The sequence below is a fragment of the Phaseolus vulgaris genome, chromosome 8 (assembly GCF_051622355.1).
Source record: "Phaseolus vulgaris cultivar YP4 chromosome 8, ASM5162235v1, whole genome shotgun sequence".
NCBI classification, from domain to species: Eukaryota; Viridiplantae; Streptophyta; class Magnoliopsida; order Fabales; family Fabaceae; genus Phaseolus; species Phaseolus vulgaris.
Window position 1 is genome coordinate 43,311,723 of NC_143505.1, and position 16,231 is coordinate 43,327,953.

A 16,231-nucleotide genomic window follows, 5' to 3' on the forward strand; every position below is an offset into this window, starting at 1 on the left:
TACAATTATTTCCTTCTATTTTTCACATTATAAAAAATAACTCTTACAAACATATCATTAGTTTGTCTTAGTTTATTTACTAGTTCACACTAGATCTTGATAAATTATCCACTAGTACTGTAAACTGTTTTTCATGACTAAGCAAATTCCTAGAAATAAGTAGCAGTAGCACCAGCAATAACTTAATTAAAGTAGAAAATGTGGTGAAACTAAATAAATTAATTACATTAAGTACAATAGCGCTATTAGTAATAATCTAACTACAGCAGTAGCAGCAACACAAATATTCCTTGCACAGATTATGATCACAAGGAAAAGACATTGGCTTCTTGTCAAGCTTCAACAATTACATTTACAATTACACTCCCCCTGAAGAAGCCTTTCCCAGCCCCTTAAAAATATCTGAACGACCGAATTTTTCCTTCTTTAGAAGGCTGGCTTGTCATGTAGATTTAGCATCCCTCCCAGACACATACACTTCGTAAGCATTTTCTGTAACATCATGTATGTTGTTGTACGTCAACATATTTGTCACCTACCTTCTAAATTACAGGCTAACAAATTTGTTTACTCGGGATATCAACTTCAATGCTTTTCTATCTTGTCAAGACCATGTTCCACAGCACCAACAAGCTTCGTTTATCTCATTTGGTGGAAATGTTTTTATCTGCAACAAGTTGAGAAAAACAATCCATTCAACAAAAACCTCAATTTTGAAAACAACAAAAAATTAAAGTTTAGTGGCAGCTAAACACACTCATTTCAGACAAAGAGGTGAGGCTAAGTTGCCCGTTAGAGCTAACACGTAGGGATTCAAATCATAAAAGGAAGTGAGGGGGACACCACTTGGGAGACCCAAAACACAAGAGGAACAACTAAACAGACAAACAACAAAAGAAGTTCACTTCTCAACTTTCTCCAACAGCACAATTGAAGATAATAACCTCACTTTGATTGTAAACACCATGGCAGAAGCTCTCATACACAATCTTGTGATTTTTCCTTGTAAGATAGAGAGGTAGAAAGAGAACAGAGAAGAGGAATGAATAATATTATTGGTGATGACAAAACATTACTAATAGAAATAATAGTAGTAAAAGCTTCTACCCAAAAAGACATAGGGAGAGGAGCACCTGTAAGGAAAGGAAGACCAACATCAACTAAGTGTCAATGTTTTCATTCTATAGACCCATTTTGTTCATGGGCATAGGGGCATGTAAGACGGTGTTGAATACCATGCTCCATGGTAGTCAAAATCGAGATCTTACTCAAGATCGGAAAGATAAATATGAATCGTAAATCAAAAGATCGTAACACGGATAGTAAGATCCTACAAATTTTATGAAAACTTATATACACACATAAAACTGCACTTTGGAATGTTGCATGTGCAGTGAAGTTAAATAGATGAAGGAAGGAGAAGGGAGAGCGTGAGTCATTAGTTTTTAGGAGTTTGTAATGGTTCAATGAGTCATTTGGTTCCCAAAAAAAAAGTGTGGTAACTAATGAATGTTTTCCATAAAGTCATGTTTACAAAAAATATAACCGTGGCATGAGTAATTGATTGCCTCCATCCAAATCCAATTAGGTCATTTAGCTATAACACCCCTTTTCTAATTGGGCCATGTGTTCTGCCTCCATCCCAGTAGCCCATAAAAACCCTAAAATTGATATTAGGGATATGAAAAACCCTAAAAGTAAAATTGGGAGTGTGGGAGTGAGAGAAGAGCGACGCCACTATAGGCATCACCGTGTCGCCGTGCTACCGCAACACTCTCAGAAGTGCCACACGAGAATCGTCAACGTTGTGAGGATATCACGAGAGCAAATGCCGCTATGAGGAACACCGGTGAGTTACGCCACAAGAGGCGTTGCCTCGAGAACCGCCATCGGTGCCACCAAAACTATCAGTTCCAACATCGCAAAACTCATCGCTTCAATGCAAGTTGCGATTTTAAACATTGATACCACACGATCTACTGGAATTGCACTTTTTTGGTGATCGCAAATCAGAGACAGGGATAGAAATCATAAATCGTACAATCTTACAATGAAAATCACGATTTTGACTACCTTGCCATGCTCGGTTAAAAAGGATTTAAGACACAAGAACTCACAAGCATTATCAGTTTGAATGCTTTTGAGAGAAAAAAAACAGTTTGTTTTTTTTTCAACATAGATGTTAAATGATTTGAAAACAATAGATGATTGTGACTTATAATGATTTAGATAAAACCACACATACTTAGAATACGCATATAAGAAAACAATATAATAATATGAACCATTGAACGCAGGCATGGGTGATGGACCCCAAAAATCTATAAAGGCAAGTTGTAGGGGAGCAGTATTAGACGGTAGTAGAATATTGAAAAGGTAATTGATGCATTTTGCCTATTACACAAGAATCACAGAAACTAGGTTTTGTAGTGTAAAGCACATTACAGTATCGCATTATTCTATGTATTACATTGCCATTAGCATGTCTAAAACAATTGTGCCATAGAGTATATGAATTTGAAATTGATTAAGGAGAAGTGTTGATAACAAAAAAAAAATGAAACAATAAGAAATTTAGGAAAATCATGTAAGCCATCTTTAAGATTGCCTTGCAGAAGAATCTCCTTTCTTACATGCTTTTTGACATAACATTTGTCAGGACAGAACTCAAAAAAGTACATGATTATCCTTGGCAAATTTTGAAACAATTTTATAGAGATAATAGGGACATGCAATAATTGATTTACAGAAAATAGAGTGGAGGAAGAATTATCAATGAAGGTGGCAGATCCGATATGAGTTATTTAAAACCAGAACCATGGAAATGGGACAGTTAGCAACATGTAAAGAATCTATCATCTTAATATCAACAAATGCAGATATCTTGCGGTCACATTTTTGGAGATGAAGTTGCAATTTGAGCTTCCTAACACGAGCCTAGGTGAGACACATAGTAGGTATGAAGAGCATTCCAAATTTGGGCAGTGGAGGAGAGTCCCACCATCTTGGTGAGAATCGAAGGAGACATAGATGCAAGAAGCCAAGCAACAATGGCTTGATCTTGTTGTTGATAAGAAAGAAAAGCAAGATTGGTAGTACACATTGATTCAGCATCGACAGAAGCAAAGCCAGGAGGTATGGACAATCCATCCAAGAATCACATGAGATTGAGGTTGTGCAAGGTTACATGCCGTTGTTGTTTCCAAATTAAGAAATTGTCATCATCCAATTTGAAGGTGATGGGTGTTGTGAAGATGTGAGGTATGAAGGTAGCAGAAGAAGAAAAATTTCTAGTCTATGTAACAGCAGAGAAAAATGAAGCCGCAAAGGAAGAGGAAGCCATTATGGCTCTTGATACCATGTAAGATTGAGAGAAAAGGAGTGAACACTATTGTATTATTGAGAAAACTGATAGAATCACATATATACAGCACATGTGGGTCTTCTATAGGACCACGCATCAGTGTAACGGTACATGCATATACGTATAAATATATCCTACGTAATATTCCTTCTTTTCTTAAAACCCAAGATTTTAGATAATTACAAACACAAGGGTAGTTATTAAAAAGTTTCAGCTGGGAATGTCAACGTGACAAATCCCCTTATTTTTCAAAAATAAAACTATCTTAAAACTAAAACAATGACCAATCTTTTACACTGCATAAAAATGAATAAGATCACCTAATACCTTCAGTTCCAGCAATCTTGTCTATCTCGTCCACTACTTTGCGTTGGCCAACATCAAAGAAACGGTAGAACACAAAATCAGCCTTTGCTTCATCTGACAGTTGCGAATTTCCAAAATTCTTCGAAATGCAAACGACATTGCATTTTCCAACGATAGCTTCCTGGTGCAAACAAGCAAAAACTCAAAACAACAGAAAAATATCCAAAAGCACTTAAATCTACACAAAATATGCATACTCAAATGACAGAAAAAAAAGGATCTGAAACTTTCTAATGGATTGAAATTTCCAAAACAAATCCTCAAATGACAAAAAATAGTCGAAAACCAAAAATGATAGGGAAAACAGCCACAAGTACTCAGTACGGTAGAAAAATAACGACAAGAGAAAAAACTTAGAATCCAAAAGTTAGACGTTTGCATAGCAAATAACCTAAACAACAGAATATTAGCCAAAACCAAACAATAAAGATAAGTTTTAGAATCCAAAACTTACCAAAGGATTGATATTTGCAACACCTATACTCAAAACGACATAACAACAGCGGATAATATTCAACACGATAAACATAAAAATAGCCATGATACTCAAAACGACAGCAAAAACATTCAGAAACCGAAACTCAGAAACAACAAAAATAATGAAAACGACAGCAAAATAGCTAACGATACCAAAACCGGCAGAAGAATATTCAAAACGATGGGGAAAGGATTCAGAATCGAAAGCTTACGAGTGGATTGACATTGGCGAAGCCCTTGCCGTCACCGCACGCCAAGAACAACTCATTCTCCTTGGTTTGGATCCCTTCCAAGAACTTTCGAATCTCGCCGGAGCGGAAGAACCACTGCACCTTGACTTTCCTAGACTTGTCGCGGTTCTCCCAGATCTTGATTAGCTTTCCTATGTGAGGCACGTCGCAGCTTTCGTTTTGGAGACAAACAGCATCGTTAAGAGTGTACTGCACGCCTTCGAAGGTGAAGGACTCGTAGAACTGCACGTCCTTCTTCTTCCCACCCATGCCTCGCTTCTTGCCCCACGCGAACTCGTACATCAAATCGTCTTCATCCATTGGCGCCGCCATGGATTGTGACGGAAAGAGAAGGCAATGGCCGCACAGTGCACAGAGGAGAAGGTCTTAAAGGAGTTTGAAAAGAGCAAATAAAGACCTAACGCTTGTTTGGAAAATCTTTTCCCAAAATAAACTATATATTTCTTAAAAGAAATACACAAATAAACTTCCCATTTTTACTCAAATAAACTATATGTTTTTTACTCAAATAATATTTTTACTCGGTATTCATCTAACTTCGTTTAACTTTTTTTTAAAGAAAATTTTTTTAAAAAAAGAGAAATTAAAATAAATAATTAATAAGAATTAAAAAAATTCTTTTATGATTTTAGTTTTTATTTTAAATAATAAATTATTAATGAAAATTTGATAAAATACAACAAAAAATAATTACATTACATTATAATTATTCATGACAAAAACGTAAAATAAATATTTAAAACTTTGTAAAATGCTTTACAAAATATATATAAGTTACGAATATTATTATTATATTTTAATTAATTATTAAATAAAAAAAATTCTTGAAGAAACTTAAAAGTTAATATTATAGGAGTAAAATAAGTGATGTAATTGGGCAATTTTATTAATGTATATGGATAATTTGATAAATAGTTGTACTTGACAGGAATGTTGGGGTAGGGATCGGTCGAGGAAAGGTAATTAAGATAAAAGATAAAAAGATATTTTATTTGTTGTGATATTATTCTGAAGATGAAAGATATAATTGTTGTTGTTTAAATTTATTATCATATTATTGTGAAGATAAAGAGATATTTTATCTCTTAGTGATAATATACAAGTTATATATATATATATATATATATATATATATATTCTGTTGTAATATTATTCTGAAGATGAAAGATATAACTGTTATTGTTTAAATTTGTTATCATATTATTACGAAGATAAAGAGATATTTTATCTCTTGTGATAATATACAAGTTAGTTATATATATTTTATCTATTGTGATATTATTTTGAAGATGAAAAATATAATTGTTATTGTTTAAATTTGTTATCATATTATTCTGAAGATAACTTGTGATAATATGCAAGTTAGTTATATATATTTTATCTGTTGTGATATTATTCTAAAGATGAAATATATAATTGTTATTATTTATATATATTCTCCCTGTTGAAATCTTGCTCTAATTGGAAAAAATAGTTGAAGGGATATCTATAAAAGGGGCTTGAGACCCTAGCAAAGGTTGTAAGAATGGATGGCTTAAATAAGAGGGTGAATTGTTTTATCAAAGATTTTCGCAAATACTTGGTCTAGAATGAATCTTTAACAAACAACTCAGATAAGCACTTAAGGAAGGCAATCAAACAATCCAAAAGAAACAGATATTAGAATTTTAACCGGTTAAAACTGTGTTTTAAGCGGTTGTTTATAGCAGCGAAAATACCAAACAGTTTGAGAGAAAGAAAGATTTACACAATGGTTTTATACTGGTTCACTCAATCCCTGAGCTAAATCCAATTCTCAGACAAACCTCTGAGTTTCCACTAATAATCACACAGATTACAATCACACACCACAAAGAGGTGACTTTGAATCCCACAAAGCCTACTCACCTTGTTTGCAAAACTTAACACCTCAAGACAGAACAACCTCTGTCTTTACAGGATTTCAAACACAAACAGTATGTAAAAGAAGTACAATTACAAGACACTAACCAAGGATAGAAAACACCTAGAATTACAGAACTAGAGATCCTATGATCAGCACTTGTCACCGCAGCAAAGCTTGAAAGCACTCTTGCTCTTTTTGAAAACACTTTCAAAAACCAAATCTCTTTCTCAAATCTCAATCAATACTTGTTGTATTTGTTGTTGTAAATTGATTTGAACGAAAGCCTTATTTATAGTCGTTGAAAAGCAGTTGTTTAAGGCAGATTTGACAACTGAATCAGTTAAAACAAGTTTTCAAAAAACTGTTATGAAAACACACATTTAACCGGTTGAAACCATGATTTAACCGGTTGAATGAGTCAAGCAGTTACACAATTGATTCAAAGAGCAGTTTTAAAACTTCCAGCCAGCTAAGTGACAAACAACCGATTATTTTGACAAATCAACTGGTTGTTTTCCCTTTGCTTGGAAAAACACTTAGTTTCTTAAAACAAATTTAATCAAGCTTTGTGTAGGCTTCAAGGACTGATCTTAACAAAGATTCAAAATAGCTTAATCTAAACCCAAACCCAGAAAGCAGCACAGCTTCAGGCTTCATGTGAATTTGATACATCAAAGCTCTCATCTTCAATAATCTCCCCTTATTTGATGGAGACAAATCATTGGGATGCTTTTAGGAATGTTCTTTGTTTAGAATGTGTTGAATCCTGCATTCATTGAGCAAACACAGGGTAATCTAATCCAAAACAGATAAGCACCAGAAACTAGTTCTCACTAGGTGATATCCAGAAGGAACATCAGCCAAATCAAATGAGAAACCAGCACACATACACGGTGCATAACAGATAAACAATCGGTTATTTTACAGTAATAACCGGTTGAAAATATGTATATAAAAAATAACATTTTAACATACTTCAAATTTAAACTAGTTAAAGAAATTTATAATAGCAATGTTCAAACCAGAATAAGTGCTAAACATTACAGAACATTATAGACCAATACTTCTCCCCCTATTTGTGTCATCAAAATAGATAAGTGGTAGGATTAAAAAACAACATAAAGAAAAAGAAATTTGAAAGCAATGAACTAGAATGAAGGACTATCCTCCCTTTCAAATTGTAGTTCTAAAATCTGTCTCTGGAATTCTTCAATTTGCTCATCCATTGTTGAAAAGCGTGTATCCATGTTGTTAAACCGTGATTCACACATGTCATAGAGGTTCCTTTGATTGTCAGCAAATGTGTCCATACGATTAATCATCAGCCTTTCAAAAGGTGATATTGTAGTCATCCTTTCTCCCATGTGATCATTAGTGTCATTGTGATCATCCTCTTGAGTCCCAGCAGCTGGTTCATCTTGCATTGTTGCATCCTCAGGTTCATCACCTTCATTCGTTCCACTTGGGCCAGCTTGGTCACCATCCTTGCTTACCCATCTTCCACCAATTTTAGTAAATCCCATTTTACTTAGGGATCCACTATTGATCTCACTAGAGGGCTTGATTACCTCAGCTAGCTCTCCTTCTATATTCACTTCAAAATAATGAAGAAACTTAGAGATCAAAATAGCACAGGGATAATGAAAATCACATAACCTCATGGACTTTTGCATGTGTTATTTGATTGTGTGAATCTAGTTGATCTTCACTTTGTTCATGATACAGTAGATCAGCTAGAGATTTTCTTCAGAGAGAGTTGAATGATTTCTCCCCCTAGGTGTGAGGATCCATGAAACTATGAAAGCCACAAGCCTTTCATCAAGCTTTAGTCCACCAACTGAAAAATTCCTCACTTTGGAGTGGGGATTCTTGAGACATCCTTTGTTGAACTGTATTTTGTTGAAATCTTCAACAACTCCAAGGTTTCCTCTATTGATCCTCAGTCCGAAGGATTTTAGCGTAGTCACAACAAACCATACATCACTTGTGATGACCATATCTACACCTTTGACATGTGAAATAAGTGAGTCACCACTAAATTGAAGGTTAGTGTAAAATACCTTCACCAAATCTGGATATATGTTCCTAGTGAACTCTAGGAATCTTTTCAGTCTTTGCTCCTTGAGAATACTTCTCATGGAATCCAGCTTTTGTTGTTTCATCCAAGTGAAGGAGACCACATTGGATGTGTTCACACTTTTTCTACTTATTTCAAGTAGATACTTGTTTATGAGATTAACATCACCTGAAAACCATCCTTCCAGTTTTCCACTTCTCTTAACACCCCTGGATTTCATTCTCTTTGCTGAAGGAGGAGTTCCAGCCATTTCAAATACTCAGAAACAAGCTTTGGCACATTGCAAAAAAAGCTTAAAATAGAGAAGAGAAGAAAGAACAAATTGTATATGTGAGAGATAGCAACTGATTGCATTGCCTTATATAGCCAGAGTTCATGGTTAAAGATGGCCCAGAGAGAGATGTTTCTAAACAGAAAAACGAATCAAATATGAACCATAAAGTTGACATTGTCAGTCAAATCAGAAAGGTACAGATTCACATGTGATTTTGACCAAACATTAAAGGCAGTTTTGATTTTCAAGATTTGGAGGAATCTGATCTATCAATAGAAAATGCAACAGAGTTAAACTGTATTCAAACATGCAATTAATACAATTTTGACCATACACATCACTGGGTTGAACATAATCACAAAACAGAATTTAAATTTTAAAAACAAATTTGCCTAGTGTTTGTCAGAGAAAAACAATCAGTTGTTTCGAGGAAACAATCTGTTGAATTTCTGTAATGATTGTTTCCTTGAAACAACCGATTGTTTTTCAACGTCATTGCAAAAATTCAACAGATTATTTCCTCGACTCGAGCCTGGGGGGCTTGTGTATTGGGCAGGAGCTCGGCTCGGTCCAAGTGTTTAGGTCAACTTGATTTTTGGGCCAGTATGGGTCCAAAGGGTGTGCCATGAGCTCGACCCAGATGTTGCTAGATAGCTCAAAAAAGATAATTAACTAGAAGGAATATTTATATTGGTTATAATATATACGCTAATTAAATACCAATAGAAGTCGTTAAAAATAAAGTAGTTAGCACCCGAGAATAAAGGTGCATGTGAACAAAATATTTTATTGTTGTTAAGCACTTGAGGATAAAGGTGCACGTAAGCAATATGTTTTTTTGTTATGATTATATGTGTTTTGTTAAGATTATATTCTTTCTGTTGAAATCTTGCTCTGATTGGAGAAAACAGTTGAAGGGATATCTATAAAAGGGGCTTAGACCCCTAGTAAAGGTATGTTGTTTCTAAATACTTAAGACTAAAACTAATTTGATATTTGAATGTTTTCACTGACTTGATCGTCGAAGTGTGATCAACAAGTAGAGTCCCCTTTGTCCCAGTGAAGTGACACCTTGGAGACAAAGCAGAAGAGGAGTTTGCCCATTCCGTATGCTCGAGGTCAACTCGCAAGAACATTTGGCGACTACCGTGGGGCCCGATAAAACTTGATCTCATCCACATTTGCAACTGAGTCTTCTGACATGATGAGAAACACAAGGCAAGGCCTGCAGGGATATGAAGGAAGCGATGCCCTCTTCTTACAACAACTCATTGATGCCATGAAGGCCCTTTAAGCGGCGAACGTGGAGAACAAACGAGAGCAAGAGTGAATTCAAGAAGAAGCCAAGGTCGAGCAAGAGAGGCTACAAGCGGAAGCCCGAGCTGAGCAAGAGCTTCTACAGGATCGTCTCATGGTAGAAATCGAGGCCTCCCGGATAGCTCTGGAGGAGCATGTGCAAACCAATGAGAAATTACGGAAGATCCTGCACCGACGTGATCGACGTTCCACCAGGGAACAATCTCTGAACTTGTCAGCAGAGATAATCCCAAGCCATTCTCGTAGGAAATCGTGGATGAGCCCGTGCCACCTCATTATATCACACCTAAAATCACCTTATAATGGGCACTTTTATAGGTACAACCCTACAATGGTTCAGTGGGATCCCGGATGGTCAAATCACCTTTTTCCCTCAGTTCTCCAGGATGTTTAGAGAATAATTCTCAGTCAACAAGGCCAAACCCCTGAGGTTATACGATCTTTTCAACGTCAAACATAGGGAGGGAGCGACGCCTTTCAGTTTGGTATATGGGTCATATGCCATGATACCCGTGGAGATACAAGAGAATACCCCTAGGTTCCAAAGCTTTGTTGTTGAGGAATCTAACGAAGGAAGGAAGGTAAACCTGGATTTGTTGGACAAGGTGCGTGAACATGTCCGTATTAACTCAGAGGCTTTAAAGAGAAGGGTGGAGTTAAAGCAAAAGACCAAGACGAAACCTCGACAGTTCAAGGTTGCCGACTTGGTGATGCGAAAGACCCACCCCTACTAGTTGGAAAACATGTTATCCCCAAAATGGATTGGCTCGTTCCGCGTAGTTGAGGTGCTCGGAAATGGGGCGTATAGGCTGGGGACCCTGAAAGAAGGAGTAATCCCTTGAATGTGGAACGTGACAAACCTCAAGTTTTATTTTATTTAAGATATTTCGTTTTAATGCTTTCTCTTTTAACAATCTGATGTTTAAGGTGATGCTCTTTTTCCTTTGAGGGGGTTTTTTAACGAGATCATCTAATGATAAATTTATTCTCAGAAGATGGTGCATTAGTTTTGTTTATTTACTTGAGTTAGCACACGGCAAGTCGACCTAGCTCGGCGTAAGTACGTCTACTCGAGCATAAACGCCCTGTGAGATAAAAATTGTTTATTGATTTACTCGAGTTAACACATGGTAAGTCGACCTAGCTTGGCATAAGAACGTCTACCCCAGAATAAACGCCCTCTGAGACTAATTTTTTCCTAATGGTTCACTTGATTTAGTGGCAGATAAGACGACCTAGCTTGGCGTAAGTATGACTACCCGGGTATAGGCACCATGTGCGTATAGTTGGTATAGATGAAGTATTTGGCAAGGTAAGACGACCTAACTCGGTGTAAGAGCGATTACCTGAGTATAGGTGCTCTGAAATTGATTTGTTATGGCTAAATCGTTTGATTCGATGTAAGGTAAGACAATATAACTCAACGTAAGAGCGACTACCCAAGTATAGACGCTCTGCGATTTGGTCTGTTATGAGTAGAGTCATTTACACCTAGCAACACGTCCTAGCTCGGAGTGAGTCAAGTCATCTAAGTGTAGACGCCCTATAGTGGTGAGTTTGTTAGATTTGGTATTTGGTAAGTCGGGCTAACCTGGTGTGTGAACGATCACCCGAGTTTATGTGCTTTGTAAAATGATTAAATGATACGTAGTGGAATCATTCGATTATACACATGGTAAGTTGGGATAGCTTGGTGTACGAGTGGTTATCTGAGTCTAGGTGCCCTGAGAAGAATAAGTGCTAAAATAGATGAATCATTCTTGGCACGGGATAAGACGACCGAGCTAGGAGCAAGTACGATTATCCGAGTAAGCGCTCTGCGAAGGAAAACTCGGAGAAGTCATGATAGCCAACCTTTGGTCAAGTTTGTGAAACAATACAAGTCGATATTGAGTATAGGCTTGTTTTAGCTATGGGTTTATGGTTCATTGAAAGGTTAGTTCTCTTGTGAGTATTGAGAGCTCTCAAGTGGTAGCTATCATCACTTATCTTGGAAACCAATCACACTCCAAGTGGCGTGTTCCACTTCTCAAATCCATCACATAAGCTTTCTCCTTCCTTCCTATATTCTTCCATTGTCATTCCATTTTTACTTTTTGTATCATGTTCTTGTTTGGTTCTCCTTGTTTCCATTCGACAATTCTATTTGGTTTCCTTTCCTTTTTCTTTAATTCTACACATTCTAGCATCATTCTCATCTTATAATTATCTTTACCTTCTGCTCTTGTGAAGTGAACCTTCACACTTACTTAACCACTTGGTTAAGTTTGTGTCCAGTGGGGATCTTCTTAGAGTTCTCACCATATTCTTGTTTAAAAATCTCAATCTAAGTAAAATGTCACACCATAAAATGAACAATCCTAAAATCAACTCACATCATGTCACAAAGCAGTTTATCTTCATCACGGGCCATGAGCCTATCTTTATCTTCGCTAGGCAAGAAGGTAGTTTCAGCATATGAGGGGATGTCAAATTCTAGATCCCACAAGCTCTTCCTCTTAGAGCTCTCCGCTTCGCATTCTTGAATGACGATTACGTCTTGGTGCAGAGCATGGCCAACTGAGTGAGCAACATCTTGATGCGGGGCTCGGTTATCTGAGTGAGAGTGCTCAGTAGAGGGAGCGGTCGCCTTCCTTTTTCTCTTAAAAGCAAGCCCCGAGGTGGTTTTCTCATCCTGCTCGGTCGAGGCTTGAGTGATTGTGACTGGAGCTTTCTTTTTCTGAGTTAAAGAATCATTGGGCATGTTAGCAACTACCCTCATCTTTTTAGCCATCTCGACCAACTCTGCCTTGCTGATGTTAGACAACATCCTCTCTACAAAGAAAATAAGTAAATGATTAATAACGATAGCAGAGTTATTTTCACCAAGGGGAGGAAATGAGGAGTACCAGTATAAGCTTTCAAAGCAGCAAGGATGCACACTTTGGTCAACAAGAAGGAGGTGTCAAAAACCACCTCCAAGCTCGTTAGGTACTCGCAAATTTCTCGGCCTTTTGGTGACAGATCTTCCAAGCATCGGGCACTCTGGAATTTAGACTCGAGGGTCCAATAAAGGGGAAATCCGTCCAGTAGGGGCGGATCCCCTGTTAAAGCTCATTCTTTTATAAATTTTCCTTTAAAGTTTTTGTATAAAGACTAGAAGAGGGTGAGCAAAGCTCCTCCAGGGGCACCGTTCAGAGATACCCACAACTTACTGCTCATGTGTTTAGCCTCGAAGAAGTAGAGAAAAACTTCAACATACAACAAGATGCCTTATTGTGAGCACAAAATGATAAAGGCACGAATAAATGCCCAACTATTAGGGTGTACTTGGGCAGAAGCAACATTGAACTTGATTAATAGGTCTTTTTCAAAAATGGATAAAGGGAGACACAAGAGAACCTTTTTGAAAAACGTGACATAAGAGAAACAAAATGGACCACCAGGGTCCGATGACTCGTCACAACAGATGGGCTCTCTCTCCCTACACTCTATAGTTTTTACATTACCCTCGTTTCTTGTACTCATACTACACCCGTTTTCTCTTAAGTCTCTAAGACGTAAATGGGTGGTGTAATAAGAGACTTATTTTAGAAGCTCTTTCTTGGCCAATGGGTATACTGAACTGTAATCCATTGCAGAAATAGCTAGAACAAAATCATAAACACCAAACAAGATACAAACACAGTTCAGGTCAGACAAAGAAGACGAATGAACAGGAAATCACAGTTCAGGCAATGTAATCAGTAAGATGAATAAATATATGGTAATAAAGATTGGTAAAGGAAAATACTTGATATGACGGTGGAGGAGAAGAAGTTGGAAAGAAGTGTTGGGTGTAAACGAGGTTTTGTGGAGCACGAGCGTTCTAGAGAGAAGAGAGATTGTGTAACGAGTAAGTGAGGAGGAAATGGGTTTTTAGTGTTCGAAGGAGATGAATTGACAGTGCTTTTTGGCTATTGATGTGCATGCTACGTGGATGTCTCAGATTTAGTGTGGTGGAATGTCTCATCAGGAGACGCTTCGGTAACCGTGCCTCACCTACCCTTTGCGAAGGCGTGATGTTAGTTGCCTACGCTGGAAAGACTCTTCGCCTAGCCAAGCTCGACTCGAGCCTGGGGGGCTTGTGTATTGGGCAGGAGCTCGGCTCGGTCCAAGTGTTTAGGTCAGATAGATTTTTGGGTCAGTATGGGTCCAAAGGGTGGGCCATGAGCTCAACCCAGATTCTAGTAGACAACTCGAAAAAGATAATTAAATTGAAGGAATATTTATATTGGTTATAATATATACGCTAATTAAATACCAATAGAAGCCGTTGAGAATAAAGTAGTTAGCACCTGAGAATAAAGGTGCATGTGAACATAATTTTTTATTGTCGTTAAGCACCTGAAGATAAAGGTGCACGTAAGCAATATGTTTTTTTTATGATTGTATGTTTTCTTTTAAGATTATATTCTCCCTGTTGAAATCTTGTTCTGATTGGAGAAAACAGTTGAAAGGATATCTATAAAAGGGGCTTAGACCCCTAGTAAAGGTATGTTGTTTCTGAATACTTGAGACTCAAACTGATTTGATATTTGAATGCTCTCATTGACTTGATCATCAAAGTGTGATCAACAGGTAAATGACACCTTGAAGCAACAATTGGAGACAAAGCAGAATAGGAGCTTGCCCATTCAGTCCACTCGAGATCAACTAGCAAGAACAACATTTAAAAATGAATAAAACAATATTAATTTAAAATGGATTAATATTAATTTGTATAAGTTATTATCAACATAAATTAAAAATAAAATAATGTATAATTGATAATATAATGTATGAGTTAAATTATATATATATATATATATATATATATATATTAGTTAATAAATATTTAGTGGTAAGTATATAAAATTAAAGTTACAAAATAGTTTTTAGCATTATACGGAGTAGTAAATTTAATAATAATGGATATATTAAAAAATAATTAAATAAAAATATTTTTATATTTAAGTACAATACCACCATATTACATTTTTAAGGTATTAGGTTTTTTAGTAACATGATGAGAACAACATCTCTTAATGTTTATTCATTGTCATTATTGTTTGGGTAGGGTCTTTCTTTAGAAGAGTGATGGAAAATCATTCAGTCACAACACCCATATAATATGGAAGATAAAGATCTAGAACTTTGTTAAAGACTCATATGTATCTGCTTAATTTGACTTTTGTGTATCTTTTGTAGGTCCAATAAAACAACAACTCTAGGATGTGAAAATGTACAGTGTATTTCAGTGAAGACCTCTAAACAATAAAAGAATACTATAGCTTTTGTTAGAGAACTACAAGAAGACTATAACTCATCTGACTTCACTAGAGACAAGTCATTACCATTTTGAGCTAGGCTTTAGTTAAAATAATGGCATATAGTAGTTTGGGAGTTTTCATGGACCATGTATTGGGCCTAGTAGCATAAAATAATTGGGCCATGTATTTGGACCAAGGATAACTAATTTGAGAGATAAATCTATGGGTATCTCTTCAAATATCAATTCCGCCACATCCACTGTGATTCCTTGCATTATGAAATAGAGTAGTTGTTCTTTATCCAAGGTCATGTTAGAAACATGAGTCATTTGGAAGATATTGGCAAACATAATTTTTCCATAGTTGTGCATTTGTGCTCATGTTTGACTTGTAAATTTTCCTAGGAAGACATGTTCTTCCTCTTCCAACTTCTGCCTAGAATTACATAGTTGTTCTGCCACTATTGCTAGGGAGATATCTTTTCTTCTCTTGTTCAACTCTTTCTTCATGTTTTCATTCAAGTTCAATCCAATGTGAAGATATCTTCCTATAGTAAAGGCGTCATAACAAACATGTACTCCATGAATGCTTGTGAATTTCACTGAAGTTTGTTGGGTAAGCATTGACATATAATTCTCTCATTGTATATTCATGATAGTAGGCGCAAGGCGATATCAGTTTAATCCATTACCTCTTATGTACTTCTCTCTTCAATTCTTCAAACTCCCCATAGAGCAATTCTGTTGAAAATGAAGCTTTGATGCCTCCAAATTCATGAAGACTGCTTGAAGACGTTGTTGTTGTGTTTAGGTTTTAGTTATAGGTAGTTTAGAATTTGCTAGATCCACTCTTAATCAAATTCACAATTGAATCAATCTGGTTTTAAAAAGAAATTTTTTTTTCAAAGCTAAAGGATAAATAACCTGTTGATTTCTCGTTTTACTCGGTTG

General features: G+C 36.3%; 1 protein-coding gene across 1 annotated transcript; it reads right to left on the reverse strand.

Annotated features, from left to right (window-relative positions):
• Positions 1-204: 204 nt before the first annotated feature.
• On the reverse strand, positions 205-4,883 carry LOC137826103 (protein ANTI-SILENCING 1). Its single transcript, XM_068631958.2, has 3 exons — positions 4,420-4,883; positions 3,692-3,851; positions 205-667 (listed from the first exon to the last, which is right to left on the reverse strand). Exons 1-3 carry the CDS (start codon positions 4,768-4,770, stop codon positions 645-647), a joined length of 534 nt encoding a protein of 177 aa, XP_068488059.2. The 5' UTR covers positions 4,771-4,883; the 3' UTR covers positions 205-644.
• Between the last annotated feature and the right edge of the window lie 11,348 nt (positions 4,884-16,231).